This window comes from Pongo abelii, chromosome 3 (assembly GCF_028885655.2).
Source record: "Pongo abelii isolate AG06213 chromosome 3, NHGRI_mPonAbe1-v2.0_pri, whole genome shotgun sequence".
NCBI lineage: Eukaryota > Metazoa > Chordata > Mammalia > Primates > Hominidae > Pongo > Pongo abelii.
Window position 1 is genome coordinate 14685589 of NC_071988.2, and position 22808 is coordinate 14708396.

At 40.3% G+C, this 22808-nt stretch overlaps 2 protein-coding genes across 9 annotated transcripts in view; both read left to right on the top strand.

Moving 5' to 3' along the window:
* Nucleotides 1-86: 86 nt before the first annotated feature.
* FAM200B (family with sequence similarity 200 member B) lies at nucleotides 87-8710 on the top strand. Of its 7 annotated transcripts, XR_010139608.1 has the most exons (4): nucleotides 209-372; nucleotides 4705-4931; nucleotides 5461-5608; nucleotides 7011-8710. XR_010139608.1 is itself a non-coding variant. In XM_063723328.1 (3 exons), exon 3 carries the CDS (start codon nucleotides 5438-5440, stop codon nucleotides 7409-7411), a length of 1974 nt encoding a protein of 657 aa, XP_063579398.1. In that variant the 5' UTR covers nucleotides 146-439; nucleotides 4705-4931; nucleotides 5392-5437; the 3' UTR covers nucleotides 7412-8710. The 7 variants fall into 7 exon arrangements, 6 of the variants coding, with proteins under 6 accessions (XP_024102341.3, XP_063579398.1, XP_063579397.1 ...); XM_063723328.1 differs by having other exon boundaries at nucleotides 146-439; nucleotides 5392-8710; XM_063723327.1 differs by having other exon boundaries at nucleotides 146-372; nucleotides 5392-8710.
* Nucleotides 8711-21544: 12834 nt separating this feature from the next.
* The window catches only part of BST1 (bone marrow stromal cell antigen 1), a 29764-nt gene continuing 28500 nt past the window's right edge, over nucleotides 21545-22808 (top strand). Inside the window, exon 1 of one of the 2 annotated variants that reach the window (XM_024245626.3) lies at nucleotides 21545-21879. In XM_024245626.3, coding sequence (XP_024101394.1) covers nucleotides 21692-21879 — 188 coding nt within the window. In that variant the 5' untranslated portion in view covers nucleotides 21545-21691. 2 annotated transcript variants of the gene reach the window in all.

Here is a 22808-nt window from a genome sequence, read left to right on the forward strand (position 1 = left end):
CAGAGGCAGAGTTCTCCGCGGTGTCTCCTCGGGTTTCTTGTCAGAGGGTCCCAGGCTCCTAGGGAGTCGTTACCGCCCTGGCATTCAAATAACTCCCGCGAGAGTCGGAAATCCCGCGAGACTGCCGACAGAGCGTAGGGAAGTGGAAAAGTGGAGCCTGCACCGCCCGCTTTCTGCACCCCCGGACACCGCCCCGGTCTCACGCATGCGCAGGCCGATCCAGTTCTTTTCGGCTGGAATGGGGAATTTGTGAGGTAGGCCGGGAGTGGTGTTGCGGAGGGAATTGTGGGGGAGATCAGAGGTGCAGCTCTGCTGGAGAGACCTGAGGCTTGCAACGCTGGGCCCGGCCGAGTCGCTGCGGCTGGGCTGGAGGTGAGGCGAAAGAAGGGCATCCTCTGATGGGAGTGGACCGGAGTCCGCTAAAGCGAAACATTCCAGGGTTCGTTGCGGGAAATACAGTCTGGTTTTGCCCCCCGTATTAATTGAGGGAAGGTGAGAGCAGAAGCAATCCGGGCCTGAAGGGCGATTATTCTAGGGTCGGCCGAGGGGTTCAGGCCAAAGTTCATTGAAATCCTAGTTGGGTCCCTGGAGGACGAGAAAACTGGTCAGGAGTCTCCTGGGAAGAGGGTCATGTTTTAATCTAGCTAAAGCTGGTACCTGGCAGTTTCCACTCTTAAGGCCTAGTTACTAATTAATGTGTGCGCAATGTCAAAACAGGAAACAAAGGGAAATGCAAGAGGTGGAAGGTAATTTTAAGTTAGTGGCAGTATGACAGATTTCCAGTGCCTTCAGGAAGGTATCCAGCCTTAAAGATCCTTTTTTTAAATAGACGATTTTAGACAGAAAAAAGGTAGAAACAAAACTATAACACATGTGTACTCACCACTGAATTGGAGAAATAAATGATTTTATAAGTGATTGAAGTCGTTTGTCAGCTCTACCCCGTCTCATTCTCTTTCCTTTTGCCTAAGGAAACCACTCTCCTAACCACCTTTATGCAATCTGTAATGTGTACATCTTTTTGCAGCTAGCTTGTTTTACATAATGTTTTTGAGATTTGTCAGTGTTGTGTAACTCCACCTTATTCATCTTAATAGCTGAACGGATATTCTGTTATTTTAGTATGTCACTGTTCATTGTTTAGTATCTCCAGTGCCTGACATACTTTAGGTACTGTAGGTAGCTAAATGTTAGTTGAATGTATGGCTGCTGTAGCATTTGAACTAAGTAAAAAAGAATAAATAGGACTTCATATGACCCAACAAGAGTATTCCAGGCAAAAGGAATACTAGCCAAAAGCAGAGACATGAAAGTGCATGAACTATTTCAAGAATTTCCATACTTTTAGTACTGAAATGTAGAATGTATGGAGATCATGTGATGAAGGAGAAACCTCGAAAGATGAGGCTTAAGCTTAAAGGATATTATCCCGAAGAGCTTACACAAGCTCGGTGCCATTAAATGCTTTTCCAGTTATGAAGAAGCTGATTAGAGCTGTATTTTCAGAAGATGATACAGCGCACTAGAGATATATCTTAGGATATAAAAGATTAGTGACAGGGAATTTTAGACTATCAAGCATTATGACAATAACAATCATTGCATTAAGCAAGTAAGACAACCAGCCAGACTAAAAATCCTAAAACATTTTCCTAGTCCATCATATTATCACATTCCTAAACAATTATTAATATTTCATATTTTCTTCTGACAAACTTGCAACATTTTCTACTTCGGCCTCTCACTTAGATGATACCTCACATCCTATTCAGTTAAAAAAGAACTTCCCCATGCTTTCATCACCACATCTACCAGACCTGTTCCCTAATATACTGCCACTGCTATTACTATAGATGAACTGTCTGATTTAGGAGGGAGAGTAAACCCTTTAAAAATACCTTTTTAATACAATAGTAACTGAACTAGTGTTATAAACTTTCAAGGGGGGATTGAAACATGAATAGTAGGAATATGAAAGAATGGAATAGTTAAAAGACAATTGCTTCTAAGAGAATAATGATCCATATATAGTAATATAAAAATAAGATAGTTTTTTAATGTATGTTTCTTTTTTTCAGGTAGATTTAGGTTCTAAGCTTTAAATGCTAAATCTAAATTTACATGTATGTTTTTATAGGATCATTGTTTCTACTATTTCTTAACATAAGCAGTTTATTATGAAGTAGAATCTTTGACAATCCTGTTTTAAATAATATGTTTCATTAGCCTTTTTCTTACATCTTTCCCAGTTGTCCAAATATAGTTGGATAACTTATTTGTTACTGACTGTGATAAAAATAGAATGTACATCGTACAGTTTACTATAGGTGTCATTAATTTTCTCATTCTCTCAAATGCATTGAGTAACTACCATACAGCAAGCACTATTCTAGGAACAGGTAGATAAGATTTATTAGTGGAAAATCACTTACCTAAAACCACATCATATAACCATGTTAATGCACCTTGGTGTATGAGAAACTTTCAACTACAAATATTTGATTACCTTAATTGCAATTCTTAAGGGAGGCTAAGTAGATGGATAGCTGAATGAAGTTATTACTTGGAAATGTTGCCATGTAGCCACAGGAGCCAATTTCAGTGCACACATCTTAAGCATCAGTGTACACATTTATAGATCTTTGGTGTTTTGGCCAGCAGAACCCACCTGGGTTATGGAATCACACTGGTGTACTTGGTCATGTTCAGGTATGAACATGCTCTGATTTACATTGAGTACTAATTGAGCATGTCTATTTAAATTAAAGTTCCAGAACTTATGGTTAGGCCAGAACCTCAGGTTTGAACTTCTCCCCTAAAATTCCTCTGGCTTCTCATTAAAGCTGCTTTAAGAGATATAAGTAAAGAAAGTCAAACAAAAGACTCTGTAGCATGTTTTGTTTAACATGTTTTGTTTAGCACCGTTTTTCTTGAGCTATATATGGTAAATATCTAGGGAGAGGTGTCAGAAGGACAAAATTGTAGTAGTTTGAGGTTTCTTGGGGGAAAGTTGAAGCATTAAAACATGTTAGCATCCTTATATGAACTTTTAACTATGGAAGGAAGAGTCAGTATTCCCTTTCAGGCAGCTGTTTATCTGGCTTAGATTGCCTAAAAGCTGTGTATTGCCCTTCAACTTTTCTTATGCATTAGAAAGAGATCTAGATGCATTTGCCTTCAGCAGTGTAGTTCTGGTCTAATACATTGATGACCACCCACTGTGCTGGGACATGCAAGAGGTATGTACCATAAACTCTTTAGTCCTGCTAGTGTCCTCGGCAGAGGACATAAAACCTAAGAAAAGCTGTCTCTTTCCAGCCAAGGTTAACTATTTGTAACATGTCATCTTTCAAGGAAGCATCTAACCAAAATTAAGTCAAAGGCATCTACCAGGTCCTGAATTCTCTCCCAGATGCACACCTTTTAAGGTACAATCAGATACCATATGTAATCTGTAGCTATTTAACCATCGTTAAAGCATTTAGGACTTTTATTTCCTAGAAGAACTCATGGTCTGCAAAATAGTTGTATTAAAAGGTAAAAAACCTGATCAGGAAAAAGAGGTTTAGGGCCAAACTGTACAACTTTGTAACTAGAACAATAACACAAAATAATAGTGTTTTAAGATGTACCCAGGATTTATTTTAATCAGATATGGTAAGATATGCAGATGTGAAAATGATTGTCATGAAAGAAGAAATTTTTATACTCATGGATCCCTAGAAACAGGAAGCACGGCACCTTACACCATGCAAGGGTGCCATACCTAGAAGCAGCAGGGTCAGTGGGGAGAGGAAGTACAAGGAAACTGCAGGAAAGCCTTTATTTGGTTTTCTTAGGAAGGAATGGGCAAAACTGGATAAGCAGGCTTGAACAGGTTTAAAATTGGCTAGTTTAAATAATTTTGGCTGCCTTGGGGCGTAGGGGATATCCCTAGTTGCCTGGTAGCTGGTCTGGAGTGATTAGGATAGGGCAATATTGGCCAGGAGTATAAGAACCCAAGATGTCTGTGTTGGGAGTGGGGGGCTTCTGGATTGGTTAGTTTGCATAGGAATTAGCTAACCCTGGGAGAGGTAGTACCTCTCCAGTCATCAAGGACCCACCTAGATACCAAATGATTAACAATACAAAAATAAGAAAGTACAATTAATACAAACAGTCATAATAAAGATACAGTATTAACACAGTTAAGACATGGAAATTTTAATAAATAAACACTACAGTAAATGTAAGACTGCACCCCTCCCAAAAAATTTGAGATAATTTGATGGAAAGGTGTGTAAGGAAGGGTTGAAACTACTGTTATCGTCATAAGACTGAAATATACTATGATCCAAGAGAGCAGTGCAGCACTACCAAGGCAGGCATGACCAAGATAGGTGCGGCCAAGCAAAAAGGAAGTATGTATGGTGAATAAGCTATACTCCTTCATGGCTTGCTGTATTCTGTTTTGTTAATATACTTTCCAACTCCTGATGCCAACTTCTGGGTTTTACTGTCACTTTTTTTCTATTTACCAATCTCAGTTGAAGTGATTTGCCTTACAGAAATAGGCCTAAGCCAATATAAGATCGTGATAAAGAGAGCTATAGACTGTTTGCCTCACCATCTATGATCTTGGATATCATAAAGGCCCCCATAGCTGGCAGTAGTATTACTTTGTACTGTGATGCTTTGATGTCTTATCTCTGGTCTTATTCCCAGGTCAAGGATGCATTCCAGGAAAGTTCCATAAAAATATACCATCAACTCCAACCTGATATTTGACCTAGCTGTGGAAAACCTCATTGGCTCCTCACTAGATCAGACCATAAAAATGATTCAGGAATGAAAATCTAAGATAAATTCCCACCACTTCAAGATGTTCTTATACAAGTCAACAGTCTAGCAGATCAGCCAGTCTCTTTCATCATCAAGCAGACATACTCAAGGTACCAACACAGCAAAGGCACAAAATGTCTCTATATCAGTATTTTTCATGGTGTATGTGAGACCCATTAGTGAGGCATGAAATCAATTCTGTGAGTCACAATGAACATTTTTTTAAAAAACGAAATAAAATGTAAAATACCAAAGTGTTTTGCATGAATCCTTTGCCTGAATTGTGCACATTGCAAGGAATGCTGAGGTCAGTTTCAATATGTGAGAGGGGTATTTGATGGAGGAGATATGTTGAATAGAATGTATATTGGCTAAGAAATGGTTTTCAGTTATTGATTCCTGGGTGTCTTGCTTGATTTTCATAATAGCAAGGTTAATGTTGTATAGTCAAGTTTTATGTTACAATTACTTGCAACTAGTTGTGAAGTCTGAAATATTCAATTCAATTGCAAACTTTGTAGTTTTTGAAAAGATGTTAGACTATATATTTTTTCTTCTTTTTTGAGTTAGTGCCAATTATAACATTTTAATCAAACTGGAACAAATTGCTATTAAAATGGATCATTTCTTTATTAAAAGAAAGAGGAATAGTGAAGTGAAATATACAGAAGCATGTTCAAGTTCATCTGTTGAATGTGGAATTGTGAATAGTGACAATATTGAGAAAAATACTGACTCCAATCTGCAAACTTCAACTTCATTTGAGCCACATTTCAAAAAAAAAAAAGTAAGTGCAAGACGTTATAATGAAGATTACTTAAAATATGGCTTTATCAAATGTGAAAAACCCTTTGAAAATGACAGACCTCAGTGTGTTATTTGTAATAATATTCTTGCGAATGAAAGCTTAAAACCTTCGAAATTAAAAAGGCACTTAGAAACTCAGCATGCTGAACTTATTGACAAGCCTCTTGAATATTTTCAAAGAAAGAAAAAAGACATAAAGTTATCAACACAATTTCTTAGTTGTTCTACTACTGTTAGTGAGAAAGCCTTATTATCATCATATTTAGTTGCATATCGTGTGGCAAAAGAGAAAATAGCCAACACAGCTGCTGAAAAAATTATTCTTCCAGCATGTTTGGATATGGTGCGTACAATATTTGATGATAAATCAGCTGATAAATTAAAAACTATACCTAATGATAACACAGTATCTCTTCGAATTTGTACTATTGCAGAACATTTAGAAACAATGCTTATTACTCGTTTACAGTCTGGTATAGATTTTGCAATCCAGCTTGATGAAAGCACTGATATTGGAAGCTGCACAACACTTTTAGTTTATGTCAGATATGCGTGGCAAGATGATTTTATGGAGGATTTTTTGTGTTTTTTAAATTTAACCTCACACCTAAGTGGATTAGATATTTTTACAGAATTAGAAAGGTGCATAGTTGGCCAATATAAATTAAACTGGAAAAACTGTAAAGGAATTACAAGTGATGGCACAGCAACCATAACTGGAAAACATAGCAGAGTAATTAAAAAATTACTAGAAGTTACTAATAATGGTGCTGTGTGGAATCATTGTTTTATACATCGTGAAGGTTTAGCATCCAGAGAAATTCCACAGAATCTCATGGAAGTATTGAAAAATGCAGTGAAAGTTGTTAATTTTATTAAAGGAAGCTCACTGAATAGCCGGCTTCTTGAAACATTTTGTTCAGAGATTGGAACTAATCATACCCACTTACTATATCATACCAAAGTTCGTTGGTTGTCTCAAGGGAAAATACTAAGCAGGGTTTATGAGCTCAGGAATGAGATTCACTTTTTTCTCATTGAAAAAAAATCTCATTTGGCAAATATTTTTGAAGATGATATTTGGGTAACAAAACTGGCATATTTAACTGATATTTTTAGCATTCTTAATGAACTGAGTTTAAAACTACAGGGGAAAAACAGTGATGTATTCCAACATGTTGAAAGTATCCACGGATTTCGAAAGACATTATTGTTATGGCAAGTAAGACTTAAAAGTAATCGTCCTAGCTATTACATGTTTCCAAGATTTTTGCAACATATTGAAGAGAATATTATTAATGAAAACATTTTGAAAGAAATAAAATTAGAGATATTGTTGCATCTCACTTCTCTGTCTCAAACTTTTAACCATTTCTTTCCAGAAGAAAAATTTGAAACATTAAGGGAAAACAGTTGGGTAAAAGATCCATTTGCTTTTCGAAACCCTGAATCAATAATTGAGCTAAACTTGGTGCCTGAAGAAGAGAATGAATTATTGCAGCTTAGTTCTTCATATACATTGAAGAATGATTATGAGACCTTAAGTTTATCAGCATTTTGGATGAAGGTAAAGGAAGACTTTCCATTGTTAAGTAGAAAGAGTGTCCTGCTATTACTACCATTCACAACAACTAGTTTGTGTGAACTAGGGTTTTCCATCTTAACTCAGTTAAAAACAAAGGAAAGAAATGGGCTGAATTGTGCAGCAGCTATGCGGGTAGCATTATCTTCCTGTGTTCCAGACTGGAATGAACTTATGAACAGGCAAGCACACCCATCATAGTAAATAAAAATCTTACCTAGTTTTTGTCTTTGTATTTCTTATTTTGTAGTATTTTTCTATGTTATATTTAAATGATACTATAATATTGTGATACTTTTGTTATGTTTTAATTTTTGTTATATTTAATAAAATTATTTTATGTTCATTGAACAAAAATTTAATGAATTTCTATTAGAAGCCAGGAACTATTCCAGAGACATTTGGGATACAAAAGTGAACAAAACAGATAATTCCCTAGTAAAGTTTATATCCTGGCAAGGAGAAATTGACAATAAACCTAATAAATAAGCTTTATAATATTTAGAAGCTATTAAGTGCTATGGAAAGAGTAGTAAGAAGGAAAGTCAGGGAAGTACTGGGGAACCAAACCATGAAGGGTTCTGTAGACAATTATTGGGCCTCTGGCTTTTGTCAGTGGACTAGAGAACAGTTGAAGGGTTTAAGCGAAGGAGAGAAATGATCTGAGCTAGGTTTTAAAAGACACTGGTCACTAATTTAAATTCTTAGGGTAAGTCTGAATTAAATGTTACTTTCCCTTCACTGGGCATGGTGGCTCAGACCTGTAATCCCAGCACTTTGGCAGGCCGTGGCAGAAGGATCTGTTGAGCCCGTGGTTCAAGACCATCCTGGGCAACATAGTGAGACCTTGTTTCTACTAAAACTGTTTTAAAAATAAGTCAGGTGTGGTGGTGCACACCTGTAGTCCCAGCTACTCAGGAGGCTGTGGCGAGAGGGTCGCTTGAGCTCAGGAGTTTGAAGTTGCAGTCATCTATGATTGCACCGCTGCAGTCCAGCCTGAGCAACAGAGTGAAACCCTGTCTCAAAAAAATTAAATGTTACTTCCCTAAAAAAACCTTTTCTAACCACCCTAGGGTAAATCCTCCATTATTCCTTTTATTTCTTTGTTTTCCTTGTAGTATATAATTTGTAATAATTTTGATTACTGATTGTCATTCTGCCACCCTGGAGTATATAATTTTTAATTATCTAATTACTGTTATTCTTCCATAGTAGGGGAGGTGATATCCATTTGCCTGATACATAGTATGTGTTCAATATACATTTGCTAAAGAATAAATGAATCAGTAATACCTAACATCTCTAATTTGCAGTCATTCCCAAGAGTAATTATTTAATATGTGACAAATTTCTTTGCCTTTTTTACTTTTAAAAATCTAATTTTGACATAACTTCTGTAACCATCCAGAAACGGCATTGATGTTGCTTCTTCACATTGTTGCTGATGCTTAAGCAATGTATATTGTGTAATATACAATATAGTCTTCAAACTAATTTCAACTTCTGCCTCTCTGTGTACTCCCTTATCCCACTGAGTGATATTATTTGGCATGGTCATTCTCATTAAAATCATGCAGGATAGTAATTCCTTTCCATCTGCTACCATGCCTAGCCTTATTTAATTTTTCAGATTTTCTATTCTATTGAAGGTAATTGATTTTTTCTTTTTTCTTTTTTTTGATGCTTCAAATAAAGTGTTGAAAAACAATTCCCTGTGAATAGCTCATATTTCTGCACAGTCTGAATCCCCTGTTTGACTGTGTTCACATCCAAATTAAGAATGTATAAAGGAAACATTCCAGGATAGTGAAGCTAGAGATAGCACCTCCCCTAGAGACATCCCAGGGAAGTAAAGATAAAGCCTTCTCTTTTTCTCACACCAGGAGGGGAATTTGCCTACATTACAGAAATAATGAGTAATCTCTCTGGAGAAGATGGGCAGACATGTCAGCAGCCCCATAAAAGCCTAGAGACTTAAAATGTGGGGCTTCTCTTCTGTAGTGCAACCCACTCCATGCAGAGGTAACACCTGGCCCTTACTGTATTACATTATAGGAATTGGAGCGTTGGGAACACACACAATGCTACTCTGGCTGCTGTTTTTGCTATGAATAAGAAATTGTGTCTCTGATCCAGAGGTTTGTGTGTTTCTGCGTGTCTCCTCTGTAAAATCTCTTTTACCATGTAAGGTAACATTCATGGGTTTCAGGGAGTAGGATGCAGACATCTTTGGGGAGGCCATTATTAAGCCTACTGTAGCACCCTCTGGTCCCCAAAGACTCATCCATCCCATGTGAAAAATACATTCACCCATCCTAAGGTCCCCATAAATCTCAACCCATTATAGCATCAGCTCAAGTCCAAATCTCATCTAAGTTTCATCAACTAAAGAGTCCCAAATCTCATATCTAAATTAGATATGGGTGCAGCTCTGGGTATAATCTATTCTGCGGCAAAATTTTTTATCTAAGGACCTATGAAACTAGAAAGCAAGTTCTGTGCTCTAAAACAGTAGTGGGACAGAAATAGGGTAACAGTCATAGATGTTCCCATTCAAAAAGGGAGAAGAGGAAAGCCAAAAAGAAGACACCAGCCAATCCCTTTCAAAATCCCATGGACAAACTGCATTAGGTTACTAAGCCTGGGAATAGCTGTGGCTCCTGCACCTGCCCTCTGTACCTGGGGCTTCACCCTCAGAGCCATCGTTTTTGATGAGGAGTACCACATGTCTGCTACTAAATAGTTTTATTAGCCCATTTCCTGCTGGTAGAATTTAGGGAACTCTGTAGCCTTCTTTCATTTCAACCACTCTGTCCCTTTTAGTCCAATTTGATAGTGTTTCTATTGGTAAACAAAACATCGTGAGTCATAGGGATTCACTCCACTGAAAGAGGCTTCTCATCAGATGTTTCCTGAATAATCCTATCTCTAGTTGGGGCTTCTGCTGAGATTGGTTGAGGGGGTTTGTGAGTCACATGCCTCTTCAAAGAGCCCTCTGTGTATCTGAATACTGTAATCTTTTGTGCTTCCTAAGCAGTAGCAAAAGACTACCCACACTTACAAATAGTTAAGATAATAAATTTCATATTGTGTATATTTTACCACAATTTAAAATTCAAAAACTTTTTAAAGAAGGATGTGCAGCCATATTGTTGGCTTTCTCGCCAGAGCATGTTTTCCTTACAGTGGATCTCTTAGCTTTGGCATCTTTTGCAGTCTGGATAGGCTGAGAATTTCTCAAATCATCAAATCATAGTTTCATTTTCTAACAGTTCTCTCAGTTTATCCCTTTTCTCTCTCATTTTTCTAAAAGCAACAAGAAAAATCCAAGTCAGACCTTCATCACTGCTTGGAAACTTCAACTATACAAGTTCATTGCTTAAAAGTTCTGTTTTCTTACGATTATAGGACACAATTCATCTAAGCTTTCTACCACTGTATAACAAGAACCCTCTTTCCCTTAGTTTCCAAAAATATGTTTCTCAATTTCTTGTGAGCCCTTACCAGCAGCACTTTTAACATCTATATTTCTACAGTTTATGGTGTGTTAAGATTTTCTCTAATATGATACAGGTTTTCTCTACCATGCTGTTCACTTACTTCCAAGCCCTCATAACACCCGTATTTTTACTAACAGCCTATTCGAGCATATTAAGGCCTCTTCTATCATATTCCTAAGAATTCTTCCAGTCTCTCTACAGATTATCCAAATCCAAATTACTTCCATAATTTTAGTGTTCGTTACAGCAAAGTTGTCATAATTTGGGGCCAGAAAAATCTTTCTCTTGATGACTGAACTCACCTATTCTCCAATGTTGCTTTTTCTTTGGGGTGCCTTCCTCGTGGACTCTGGTCAAGATTAAACAAGAATAATAGTCCTACTCTTGGTGATTCCCAAGTTCAACCTCACAAATGAAGGGAAAAAGGGGCAGAAAGAGTGGTGGTTTCAGGTACCCAAATCTGTATTTGTTTCCTATTGCTGCTTTAGCAAATTGCCACAGTGGCTTAAAGCAACGTAAATTTATTCTTCTTTGGAGTCCAGTGTATACTGGGCAAAAGTTGAGATGTCAGCAGGATTCATTCCATCTGGATTATTCAGGGAAGAATGTTTCCTTACCCTTCCAAGCTTCTGAAGTCTGCCTGCGTCCCCTGTCTTATGGCTCCTTCCTGCATCTTCAGAGCCAGCAGCATAATATCTTCAAGTATCTCTCTGCCTTTGCCATCACATTATTTTCTCTGTGTCTCTGATTTACCTGACTTCCTCCTGTAAGGACTCTTAAGATTACATTGGACTTATCCAGATCATCCAGTATAATCTCCCCATCTCAAGATCCTTAATTTAATCACATCTGCAAAGGCCTTCTTACTACGTAAAGTAACATATTCATAGGCTCCAAGGTTTAGGACATGGACATCTTTGCTGGGCTATTTTTCAGCCTTCCACAACAGACAATAAACACACAGAACATATTAGATAAGCATTCAAAACCACCATTGAAAGCACACTATGAAACACTATTCTAAGGCCTTTAAATGCATAATCTCTCTTCATTCTCTGGCAATCAAGAATTCGGGCCAAGAAAAGAAACACAGTTTTCAATAAGGAAGCTCAGAAATTATTGATAACTCATAATGATCAAGAGAACAAAGTGAAAATGCCTTAGCATTGTGCTCAATGGTTTTAAGATAAGACCCTAACTTTCCTGTCCAATCTCCATCTGCATCCTGTTTACCAATCAAACTAAACTTTCAACTGTTTTCAGAAGCTCCATGGTTTTTCCTTTTCTGCCTTTGCTCAGGCAATTCATTCCATCTGAAATCTCTTTTCCGCCAACTGTGTATATCAGCATACTACTATTTCTTCTAGAAATTTATATAAGTAGAGTAATAAAGTTTGTGTTCTTTTACATCTAGCTTCTTTCAGCATATTTTTAAAAGATTTGTCTTTTTTTGTATTGCTAAATAATACTCTATTATACGATGATATTAAAAGTTATTAATCTATTCTCTTGTTGGACATTTGCATTGTTTACTGTTTTGAGTTATGAATTAAGCTTATACAAACATGGGCACAAATCTTTGCATAGATGTATTTTCATTTTTCCTTTGGTAAATACCTAGGAATAGAATATCTTCTTTGGTGTGGCATTTGTTCAACTATTTTGCCAATTTTAAGATGTGGTTGTTTTTCTTATTTTTGAGTTTGTTGGATATAAAAAGCTCCAGGAATAAATGCTCAGTGCCGTGAAGTAAAACCAGCACTCAGGCAAAAGTTTAATCCTCTCAGCAAGGCAATTGACTTCTGCAGAAGGGTGCCACTTGCGTCAATTAAGATCGCAAGAGCACAGAAAACAAAGGAGACTGGGGGGTTTTTATATCCTTAACGCAATTCCTACTTCTGTGTCCTTCCCCCATGGGCTAGGGTCGGACTGCACAATCTGAGCTGACCCTACTGGCTACTTGTACATATTTTTCTAAATATAAAAGGGCAGGGGGACGTGAGGTACAGAGGTGGAGCATGTGAGACGTGCAGTTTTGGGGACACAATGGGTGCAGGTAACCAAGGGAACAGATGTGAGTTATTGATTAGGGATGGCAGAAAAGGGGTAGGCTGTTTTACAGTAACTAGGGGCAAGGAGAAACAGGAAAGTTGAGTTTGAGAACAAAAGACAAGGAAGTTAGCAGACTACATTTTTTAAGAGAAACTCAGAAATTCATTGTATCTTACAATTCCTCCCTTTTAAATTTTCTTACAATTTTTCTCTTCAAACTCTTTAACATGTCTTGGCTTTGCTGTTTGTTTTGATCTTCTAAAAGGAAAAGCTTACTTGAATAAGGTGGAGGAGAACTAAGGGAGGCTTTAGTAAGTGCTGTTTGTACAATCTTTTGTATTTGCCCATGGATGCATGGTATGACACATCACCTAATAGGTTCACCTAGTACGATTGCAAGAGAAATAAGAATTGAGGCTATGATTCCTTTCTATTTACCAAACCACTTTCCTAGCCATTCTGAAATAGGGTCATTTACTTCAGAATTTTTAGTTAATTCCTTGGATAAAGTGGCAAATCCCTGCAAGGCCTTTGTTATGCTTCCATTGGGAGCAGTGTTGTTTGGGATGAAGGTACAATATTGGGTTTTAATTATAACACAAACCCCACCTTTTTTGGCTAATAACATGTCTAGAGCTATTCTGTTTTCCCAAGCCATTTGGCTAGTAGGCCTTAATTGGTCAGCTATTCCTTTGATAACATCCTTGCTGTAATTAATAAACCATTGCTGATTATAATAGATGTAATTTATCCAAGCTATATTTTTATTAATAGTTACCTATGGAAATATGGATTTAAATTCTACAGCTATTTGGTCATGGACTTTGAATCTTTTAGGCACTTCTCGTGGGACTCCAATGACGTCTATGTTAACTTGAGAGTCAAAAGACCCATAAGGGGCTTTTCTTATTATTGTTTTTTTTGGCAGGGGAGGTGTCGTGGTTTTTCTTTTTCTGGTTGATGAAATGTCAGGGTGAAAAGGATAGCCAATTGGACAAGAGCGTAAGTACCACTCCACTTACCTGGCAGGGTGTCCAGTAAGTGTTCACCACAATACCACCATACATCTGTTTGAGGATGACTAAGGGCAGACTGATGGGTAAGCTGCTGGAAAGGCTTAAGCTCACGGCATCCCATTAAGCTTCCAAGGAATGCCAAATTCTCCCCCTGTGGTGACAGACACAAGGTGAAACTGACATCGGGAAAAGGAAGCTGAATGGTCCTGGGGGGCTGACTCGCAGGGTGTTGGACTTCGGGACATAGCGGAGAGAGAGCCTGGCATGATTTGTTGCCCCAAGCCGTAGAATCCTGGAAGAGAGCTACCATGCAGCCCATGCCCGGTCGACTGGGAGACCATCCGAGTGGAAAGGGGACTCTCTGGGCCTCCAGCCGGCCGTACACACAAGCATAATAACTGCTTTTATTTAATGTGCTTGGGAGGTAAGCATGCAAAATGTGTTTAGGAAGCTGTATACATGCCATCTGAGGCTTTCTTCCATTTTCCAGGGGAGTGCCCCTGGAAGGTCATACTCCACCATTTTGTCTCTTCATGTACATGCCCTGGAAGTTGCTTCTCCCTGGTGTCTGCATTCAATTAACAGTTTAGTGCCGTGGGTATGGACCATAAGGAAATGGCCTCTCCCTGGTGTCAGCTGCCAATTTATCACTTTTAAAGAGGCAATGTAATAAGTGCCAAACCATCACCCGACATTCCTAGTGGGTAGGGGAAGAGCCCTCTCCTGCTCCACTCATGCCTGTCTAACTACATGTAACACACAGAACTTTTTCTTTTTTTTTTTTAAGCTCATCAGCTAATGCTAGTGCTTTTTATGTGTGGCTGAAGTTAGTGTTAGTGTTATGTTAGTGTTAGTGTTTTTTATGTGTGGCTTATTCCAATGTGGCCCAGGGAAGCCACAAGATTGGACAACCCTGTTTTTTACATACATGCCTTTGTCAGATACATGTATTGCAAGTACATCCCAATTTGTGGATTGCTCATTTTCTTAGTGGTGCCTTTTGAAGAGCAGAATTTCTTAGCTTTGATGAATGTCAATACATAAATTTGTTTTTTGGCTTTTGGTACGTAGACCAAAAATAAAATAGATATAAATATAAATATCCCCAAGAGCATAAATAATAGCAACATGTAGTAAAATAATTAAGAAGTTATGTATTTTGGATGTTTATTACCTTTGCTTTTATTTATTTATTTTTTTGAGACGGAGTCTCGCTTTGTAGCCCAAGCTGGAGTGCAGTGGTGCAATCTCAGCTCACTGCAAGCTCCACCTCCCAGGTTCACACCATTCTCCTGCCTCAGCCTCCCAAATAGCTGGGACCAAAGGCACCTGCCACCACGCCCAGCTAATTTTTTGTATTTTTAGTAGAGATGGGGTTTCACCATGTTAGCCAGGATGGTCTGGAACTCCTGACCTCATGATCCACCCACCTTGGCCTCCCAAAGTGCTGGGATTACAGGCGTGAGCCACTGCACCTGGCCTGCTTTTAATACAATTTATTTTATTTTAAGTTTATATAATTTAATTTTTAATATGACTGTGTTTAACAAATGGCTCACAGATTTTTGATACATTTTTGAAAATACATCTGTCAAATATTGTCAGCCAATTTCAGTGCATGACTGCCTGTGGTATCATTTAACATGTCCCTCTATCCTCTGTATTTCCTGAAAACTGTAGTTAAATCTGAAGGTTTGCTAGATTCAGATTAGACAGATAGATAGACAGACAGATGCATGGATACTTCAGAAGTGGTGCTGTGTATTTCCTGTTGCCTCACACATCAAGATAAAGTCATGTTTTGAGGGTTTGTGAGGTATGAAAGACTTCTTCCCTCAAAACAAACTCATCCCCCATGACAATAAATAAGATGAATATAAACAAAATGAAAAAGGAGTAAACCATGAGGTAAAAGAGAAAAGAAGAGGAATTGTCAGGAACAGAATTTGGGATGGTGGAAAGAAAATGAGGAAGGCGTAACAATTTAGTTGGCCAGTGAAGGCTGAAACCTCAGCTGGCTAGTGGGGAAAGAGAATGTAAGCTGTGAAGAAAGGTGTTTGATGCCATGAACCCTCAAAAGGAAGAGGAATTGGAAGAACGGTCTGTCACTAAGGTGAAAGTGGGAGTGGATGTAGGGCTGGAAGTCAAAAAAGTAGTTGGAAGTCCAAGAATGCCCTCCCTAATCCTGTGCAGTAATGTATTTCCTGAAGAGTAGACCAAAGATTCTAGGTTGTGGGGTACCAGGCATTGCTGAGACCAGAGCTTCTACTGAAAATGTGGTGAGAGAGGAGGGATAAGTGAAAATCTTTATATTGAATAGTGAGATTCTCCCAGCCACCTTCCCCCACTCAGCTCCACATTGCTATCATCCAGGCATATATCCTTCCACGTAGAAAATAGGAATATTAGGCCAGGCACGGTGGCTCACGCCTGCAATTCCAGCACTTTGGGAGGCTGAGGCGGGTGGATCACGAGGTCAGAAGATCGAGACCATCCTGGCTAACATGGTGAATCCCTGTCTCTACTAAAAATACAAAAAAAATTAGGCAGGTGTGGTGGTGAGCACCTGTAGTCCCAGCTACTTGGGAGGCTGAGGCGGGAGAATGGCGTGAATCCAGGAGGCGGAGCTTGCAGTGAGCCGAGATCACGCCACTACACTCCAGCCTGGGCGACAGAGCAAGACTGTCTCAAAAAAAAAAATAGGAATATTACTCTCTGGAAAAACAGACTGTCCAAGAGAAAATGACAGGTATCTCTTAGTGATAAAGTGCAATATGTTCATCCTACAGGGCAGCTCACCCTTTGACAAACTCTGACCATGTGCCTTGAGCCTGCTTCTAATTAGTGCCTGATACGGTATGGCTATATCCCCAACCAAATCTCATCTTGAATTGTAGTTCCCACAATTCCCTCATGTCATGTGAGGGACTCGGTGGGAGGTAATTGAATCATGGGAGTGGGTCTTTCCCATTCTCATAATAGTGAATAAGTTTCACAAGATCTGATGGTTTTATAAAAAGGAGATCCCCTGCACAAGCTCTCTCTTGCCTACTGCCATGTAAGACGTGCCTGTTGCCTTCTGCCAAATTACCCAGTCCCGGGTATGTCTTTATCTGCAGTGCGACAATGAACTAATAAAGTTCCTTATGTTTTTCTGTGTTTGTAAAAATAATCAGCCAAAGATCATCAGTTTATTTGAGGGAAACTTCTCACATTAAAGCCAGTCACCAAAATGGAAATAAGGCACTCAAAGGAAACAGACATTGGCAGAAGAAAATTTAAAAGAAAAATGAAAAACCTACATCTGTAATAAAAGCCTCAGAAATATTCACAAAACAGCAAGAGAAGATTATAAAAAGCAAAAAGACCTGAACATGTAGAACACAACTGTATATATATGTATATATAGATATATATAGTATAAATTTAAAAAATCAACAGAGAAGTTGGAAGATAATGATAAATTTATATTCAAGAAAGTATAAGAAGACAAAGTAAAGAAAAAAGGGGAAAATATAGAAAATTAAAGACTAGGAAGTCTAACAAGGAAATCATTCCTATATGAGTAATAGGAATTTCAGAAAGAGAAAACAGAATTTGGAGGAGGGGAAATTATCAAAAATTTGAGAAAATATCTCAGTATTTAAAGACATGAGTTTGTAGGTTAAAAGGGCTCGTGGATTGTCCAGTACAATGAAAAACAACTACTTTTGCCCAAGTTCATCTCTGAAATTTCATACTCCTAAGAATAGAAGGAAATTCTGAAAACTTCCAGATAGAAAAAAACAGGCCAAAGAATAAAAAACAAAACAAACAACAACAAAAAAGATCAAATAAACAGGAATAGGAAAATGGGTTCAGATTTCTCAACAGCAACACAGAAAACAATGGAACACAGTCTTCAAAATTTTGAAGGGAAATGCTTTCCAATGCAAAAGTGTACCCAACCAAATTCTCAATCAAGTGTGAGGTTAGAATAATGACATTTTGAATTCTTATGCAAAAATCTCAGAAAACCAACCAAATTCTCAATCAAGTGTGAGGTTAGAATAATGACATTTTGAATTCTTCTGCAAAAATCTCAGAAACCCAACCAAATTCTCAATTAAGTGTGAAGGTAGAATAATGACATTTTGAATTCTTATGCAAAAAATCTCAGAAAGTTTAGTCCCTGTGTATCTTCTCAAGAAGCTATTGGAAGATGTGCTCCATAAAACAAGAAAGAGGTGGATATGAGATCTAGTTGTATTAGTTCATTTTCATGCTGCTCATAAAGACACACCTGAAACTGGGAACAGAAAGAGGGTTAATTGGACTTACAGTTCTGCATGGCTGGGGAGGCCTCAGAATCATGGCATGAGGTGAAAGGCACTTCTTACATGGCAGCAGCAAGAGAAAAATGAGGAAGAAGCAAAAGTGGAAACACCTGATAAACCCATCAGATCTTGTGAGACTTATTCACTATCACCAGAATAGCATGGGAAAGACCGGCCCCCATGATTCAATTACTCCCGCCCTGCCTCCCCGCACCCCCACCCCAACCTAGCTCTCTCCCACAACACGTGGGAATTCTGGGAGATACAATTCAAGTTGAGATTTGGGTGGGGACACAGCCAAATCATATCATTCCACCCCTGGCCCCTCCAAATTTCACGTCCTCACATTTCAAAACCAATCATGCCTTCTCAACAGTCCCTCAAAGTCTTAACTCATTTCAACATTAGCCCAAAAGTCCACAGTTCAAAGTTTCATCTGAGACAAGGCAAGTGCCTTTTGCCTATGAGCCTGTAATATCAAAAGCAAGCTAGTTACTTTCTAGGTAATGATTACCTCCAGGGTAAACAAGAGGTTTACAACAAATAAAATGTCATAATGTCCCAAACAGAATAATGTCCCAAACAGAAACATCAAGAAATAGCATATAGGCATTGTATTAGTCTGTTCTTGCATTGCTATAGATACCTGAAACTGCTCATTTATAAGAAAAAGAGGTTGAATTGGCTCACAGTTCTGCAGGCTGTAGGAAGCATAGTGGCTTCTGCATCTGAAGAGGCTTCAGGAAGTTTCCAAATGTGGTGGAAGGCAAAGGGGGAGCAATGGGTCTTACACGGTGGCAGCAGGGAGCAAGAGAGGGAGGAGGTGCTACACACTTCTTTTTTTTTTTTTTTTTTTTTTTTTTTGAGACAAAGTCTCACTCTGTCACCAGGCTGGAGTGCAGTGGTGAGATCTCAGCTCACTGCAACCTCCACCCCACCTCCCAGGTTCAAGCAATTCTCCTGCCTCAGCCTCCCGAATAGCTGGGACTACAGGCGCGTGCCACCACACCCAGCTAATTTTTGTATTTTTAGTAGAGATGGGGTTTCACCGTGTTGGCCAGGATGGTCTCGATCCGTGATTCCCAACCCCCCCACCACCACCACCAGCCTCCCAAACTGCTGTGATTACAGGTGTGAGCCACGGCGCCCTGCCAGTGCTACACAGTTTAAAACAACCAGATCTCACTTACTATCATGAGAATAGCACCAAGGGGATGGTGCTAGACTATTTGTGAGAAACCCACCCCCATGATCAAATCACCTCCCACCAGGCCCCACCTCCAACGTTGGGGATTACAATTTAACATTAGATTTGGTGGGACGAGCCATACCAGGGATGCCCCAAAATTACTAAACTAAAGGGAAAAGTCAGGCTGGGAACTGCTCGGGGCAAACCTGCCTCCCATTCTATTCAAAGTCATTCAGCTGCTCACTGAGCTGTATGCATATTCTGATGGCCTCCTTTGGAAAGGCTTATCAGAAACTCAAAAGAAGGCAACCATTTGTCTCTCACCTACCTGTGACCTGGAAGCCCCCTCCGTGCTTCGAGTTGTCCCCGCCTTTCTGGACAGAACCAATGTACTTCTTACATATATTGATTGGTATCTCATGTCTCCCTAAAATGTATAAAACCAAGCTGTGCCCTGACCACCTTGGCACATGTCGTCAGGACTTCCTGAGGCTGTGTCATGGACATGCATCCTCAACCTTGGTAAAAAAAACTTTCTAAATTAATTGAGACCTGTCTCAAAATTTGGGGGTTCACACATGTTATTTAGAAATATGGAAGTAAACACAGGAACAAAACCTGAAAGAATTAAAAATGCTTACCTCTGGAAAGTGGATTTAACTTAAGGAGGAACTGAACAGGAGAATGCGGATTTTGGTTACAGAAAAAAAGAGATTCAAATAAAACAGTAGAGAACATCTGTTCTGTCCTCCCTTGTGTTTATCAAGTGCTTGCCAGGCACTCAAAGTTCATTGCTGTCATTATTGTAAGAATTGAGGACTTGGGCCTCCACGTGGTATTCTATTAACACTGGCTCTTTTTTTTTTTTTTTTTTTTTTTTTTTTTTTTTTTTTTTTGAGACGGAGTCTCGCTCTGTTGCCCAGACTGGAGTGCAGTGGCGCGATCTCGGCTCACTGCAAGCTCTGCCTCCCGGGTTCACGCCGTTCTCCCGCCTCAGCCTCCCGAGTAGCTGGGACAACAGGCTCCCGCCACCGCGCCCGGCTAATTTTTTGTATTTTTAGTAGAGACGGGGTTTCACCGTGTTAGCAAGGATGGTCTCGATCTCTTGACCTCGTGATCCACCCGCCTCGGCCTCCCAAAGTGCTGAGATTACAGGTGTGAGCCACCGCGCCCGGCCAATCCTGGCTCTCTTAAACTGAACATCTTCAGGATTTTGCATCTATCAGGAAGGGAGATTGTGACCTCTGACAAGTTACAGTCGGCGGTAGGTATCCATGGAGAATTGGTTCCAGGACCCCCCTGGATACCAAAATCCACAGATGCTCAAGGCCCTTACATTAAATGGTGTAGTATACAGTATTTGCACATCCTCTCCTATAATTCATATCATCTCCAGATTCCTTATAATATCAAGTACTATGTAATTGTTACATAAGTAGTTGTTACATTGTATTATTTAGGGAATGATGACAAGGAAAAAAAGTCCGTACATGTTCAGTACAGATGCAAGCATTCTCTTTTTCCTCAAATGTTTCTCATCCGTGGTTAGCTGAATTTGGATGACGAATCCGCAAATCTGGAAGGCCGAACATGTTTAACTTCCCTGAGTTTATCCATTGCTAAAGCGAGAATAATTACAAACTTAGCTAGGAAGGGTGTTGCGGAAAGTAATGAATATTATACTTGCAAAGTTGTGGTTATTATTTTCTGAAAACAAACAAAAACCACTTATTGGTTGCTGTGAAAGAGGGCATCTGTCAAAGTTGTCCTTTGGAGCCAGAAAAGTATTTCTTCTAATGATGACTCACCTCTCCTCACCTCTCCTTCAACCTCGCGGCTTCTTTGGGGCTCCCTCCCCGAGGACACCGGTCAAGATTAGCCTGGGCCACAGTGCACTGGTCCTGTTCTGGGTGATGTTCCAAGCTCACTCTTTTTTAATTTTATTTATTTATTAATTTTTTTTTTTAGACAGAGTCTCACTCTGTCGCCCAGGGCTGGAGTGCAGTGGTGCAATCACTGCTCGCTGCAACCTCGATCCCCTGGGGTCAAGCCTCCTCTCATCTCAGCCTCCCAGGTAGCTGAGACTACAGGTGCGCACCACCAGGACCAGCTAAGTTTTGTATTTTTTTGTAGAGAGGAGGTTTCTCACCTATATGTTACTCAGGTTTGTCTCGAACTCCTAGACTCAAGCGATCCGCCCGCCTCAGCCTCTCAAAGTGCTGGGATTACAGGCATGAGCCTCCGCGCCCCGCCCCACGCTCAGTGTTGAAATAGTCTGGAACGGGAAACGGCAAACAGCGAGGTGTCCGAGAGAGAGTCCCGCCCTGCGTCAGTTTGCGGAACCGCCTTAGTAGAAGGAGAGAAGGGGAGTGGAGGAGGCACGGGACTGGAGGGACCAAAGTTCCCCGATGGCGGCCCGGGGGTGCGCGGCATCGCGGCTGCTCCAGCTGCTGCTGCAGCTTCTGCTTCTACTGGTGCTGCTGGCGGCGGGCGGGGTGCTCGCGCGGTGGCGCGGGGAGGGCACGAGCGCACAGTTACGGGACATCTTCCTGGGCCGCTGCGCCGAGTACGGCGCACTGCTGAGTCCCGAGCAGCGGTGAGGCAGTCGGCCGGGTGGAAGGGGAGCGGGGAAGAGGCAACGGTGGGGAGGGCCTGGGGAGGGGAAAACTGGCGCTAAAGGTCGGGGTGAGGGGGCAATGAGAGAGGCCTTGAGGGGAGAGGTGAGTGTGGACACAGCGATGGTCCTGAACGATGGGGGCGAGTGAGGAGGGGGCTGTGAAGTGTGTCTGCAGGTAAGGGGTGCGCTGTGCGGGGTCTAGAGATGAGTGTGTGTGTGTGTGTGTGTGTGCGTGCACACACACACACTCTGGAGGTGAGGAGTGTGTTCGTGTGTTCTAGAGGTGAGGGGTGTGTGTGTGTGTGCACTCTAGAGATGGGAGGTGTGTGTGTGTGTTCTAGAGGTGAGGGATGTGTGTGTGTGCTCTAGAGGTGGATGTGTGTGTGTGTGCTCTAGAGGTGAGGGGTGTGTGTGTGTGTGCGCTCTAGAGGTGAGGGGTGTGTGTTCTAGAAGTGAGGGGTGTGTGTGTGTGTGTACTCTAGAGGTGAGGGGTTTGTGTGTGTGTTCTAAAGGTGAGATGTGTGTGTGTGTTCTAGAGGTGAGGGGTGTGTGTGTTCCAGAGATGAGGTGTCTGTATGTGTGTTCTAGAGGTGAGGGGTGTGTGCATGTGTGTTCTAGAGGTGAAGGGGGTGTGTGTGTGTGCACTCTAGAGGTGAGGAGTGTGTGTATTCTAGAGGTGAGGGGTGTGTGTGTGTGTGTTCTAGAAGTGAGGGGTGTGTGTGTTCTGGAGGTGAGATGTGTGTGTGTTCTAGAGGTGAGGGGTGCGTGCATGTGTTCTAGAGGTGAGGTGTGTGTGTGTTCCAGAGGTGAGGTGTGTGTGTGTTCTAGAGGTGAGGGGGGTGTGTGTATTCTAGAGGTGAGGAGAGTGTGTGTGTTCTAGAGGTGAAGTGTGTGTATGTGTGTTCTAG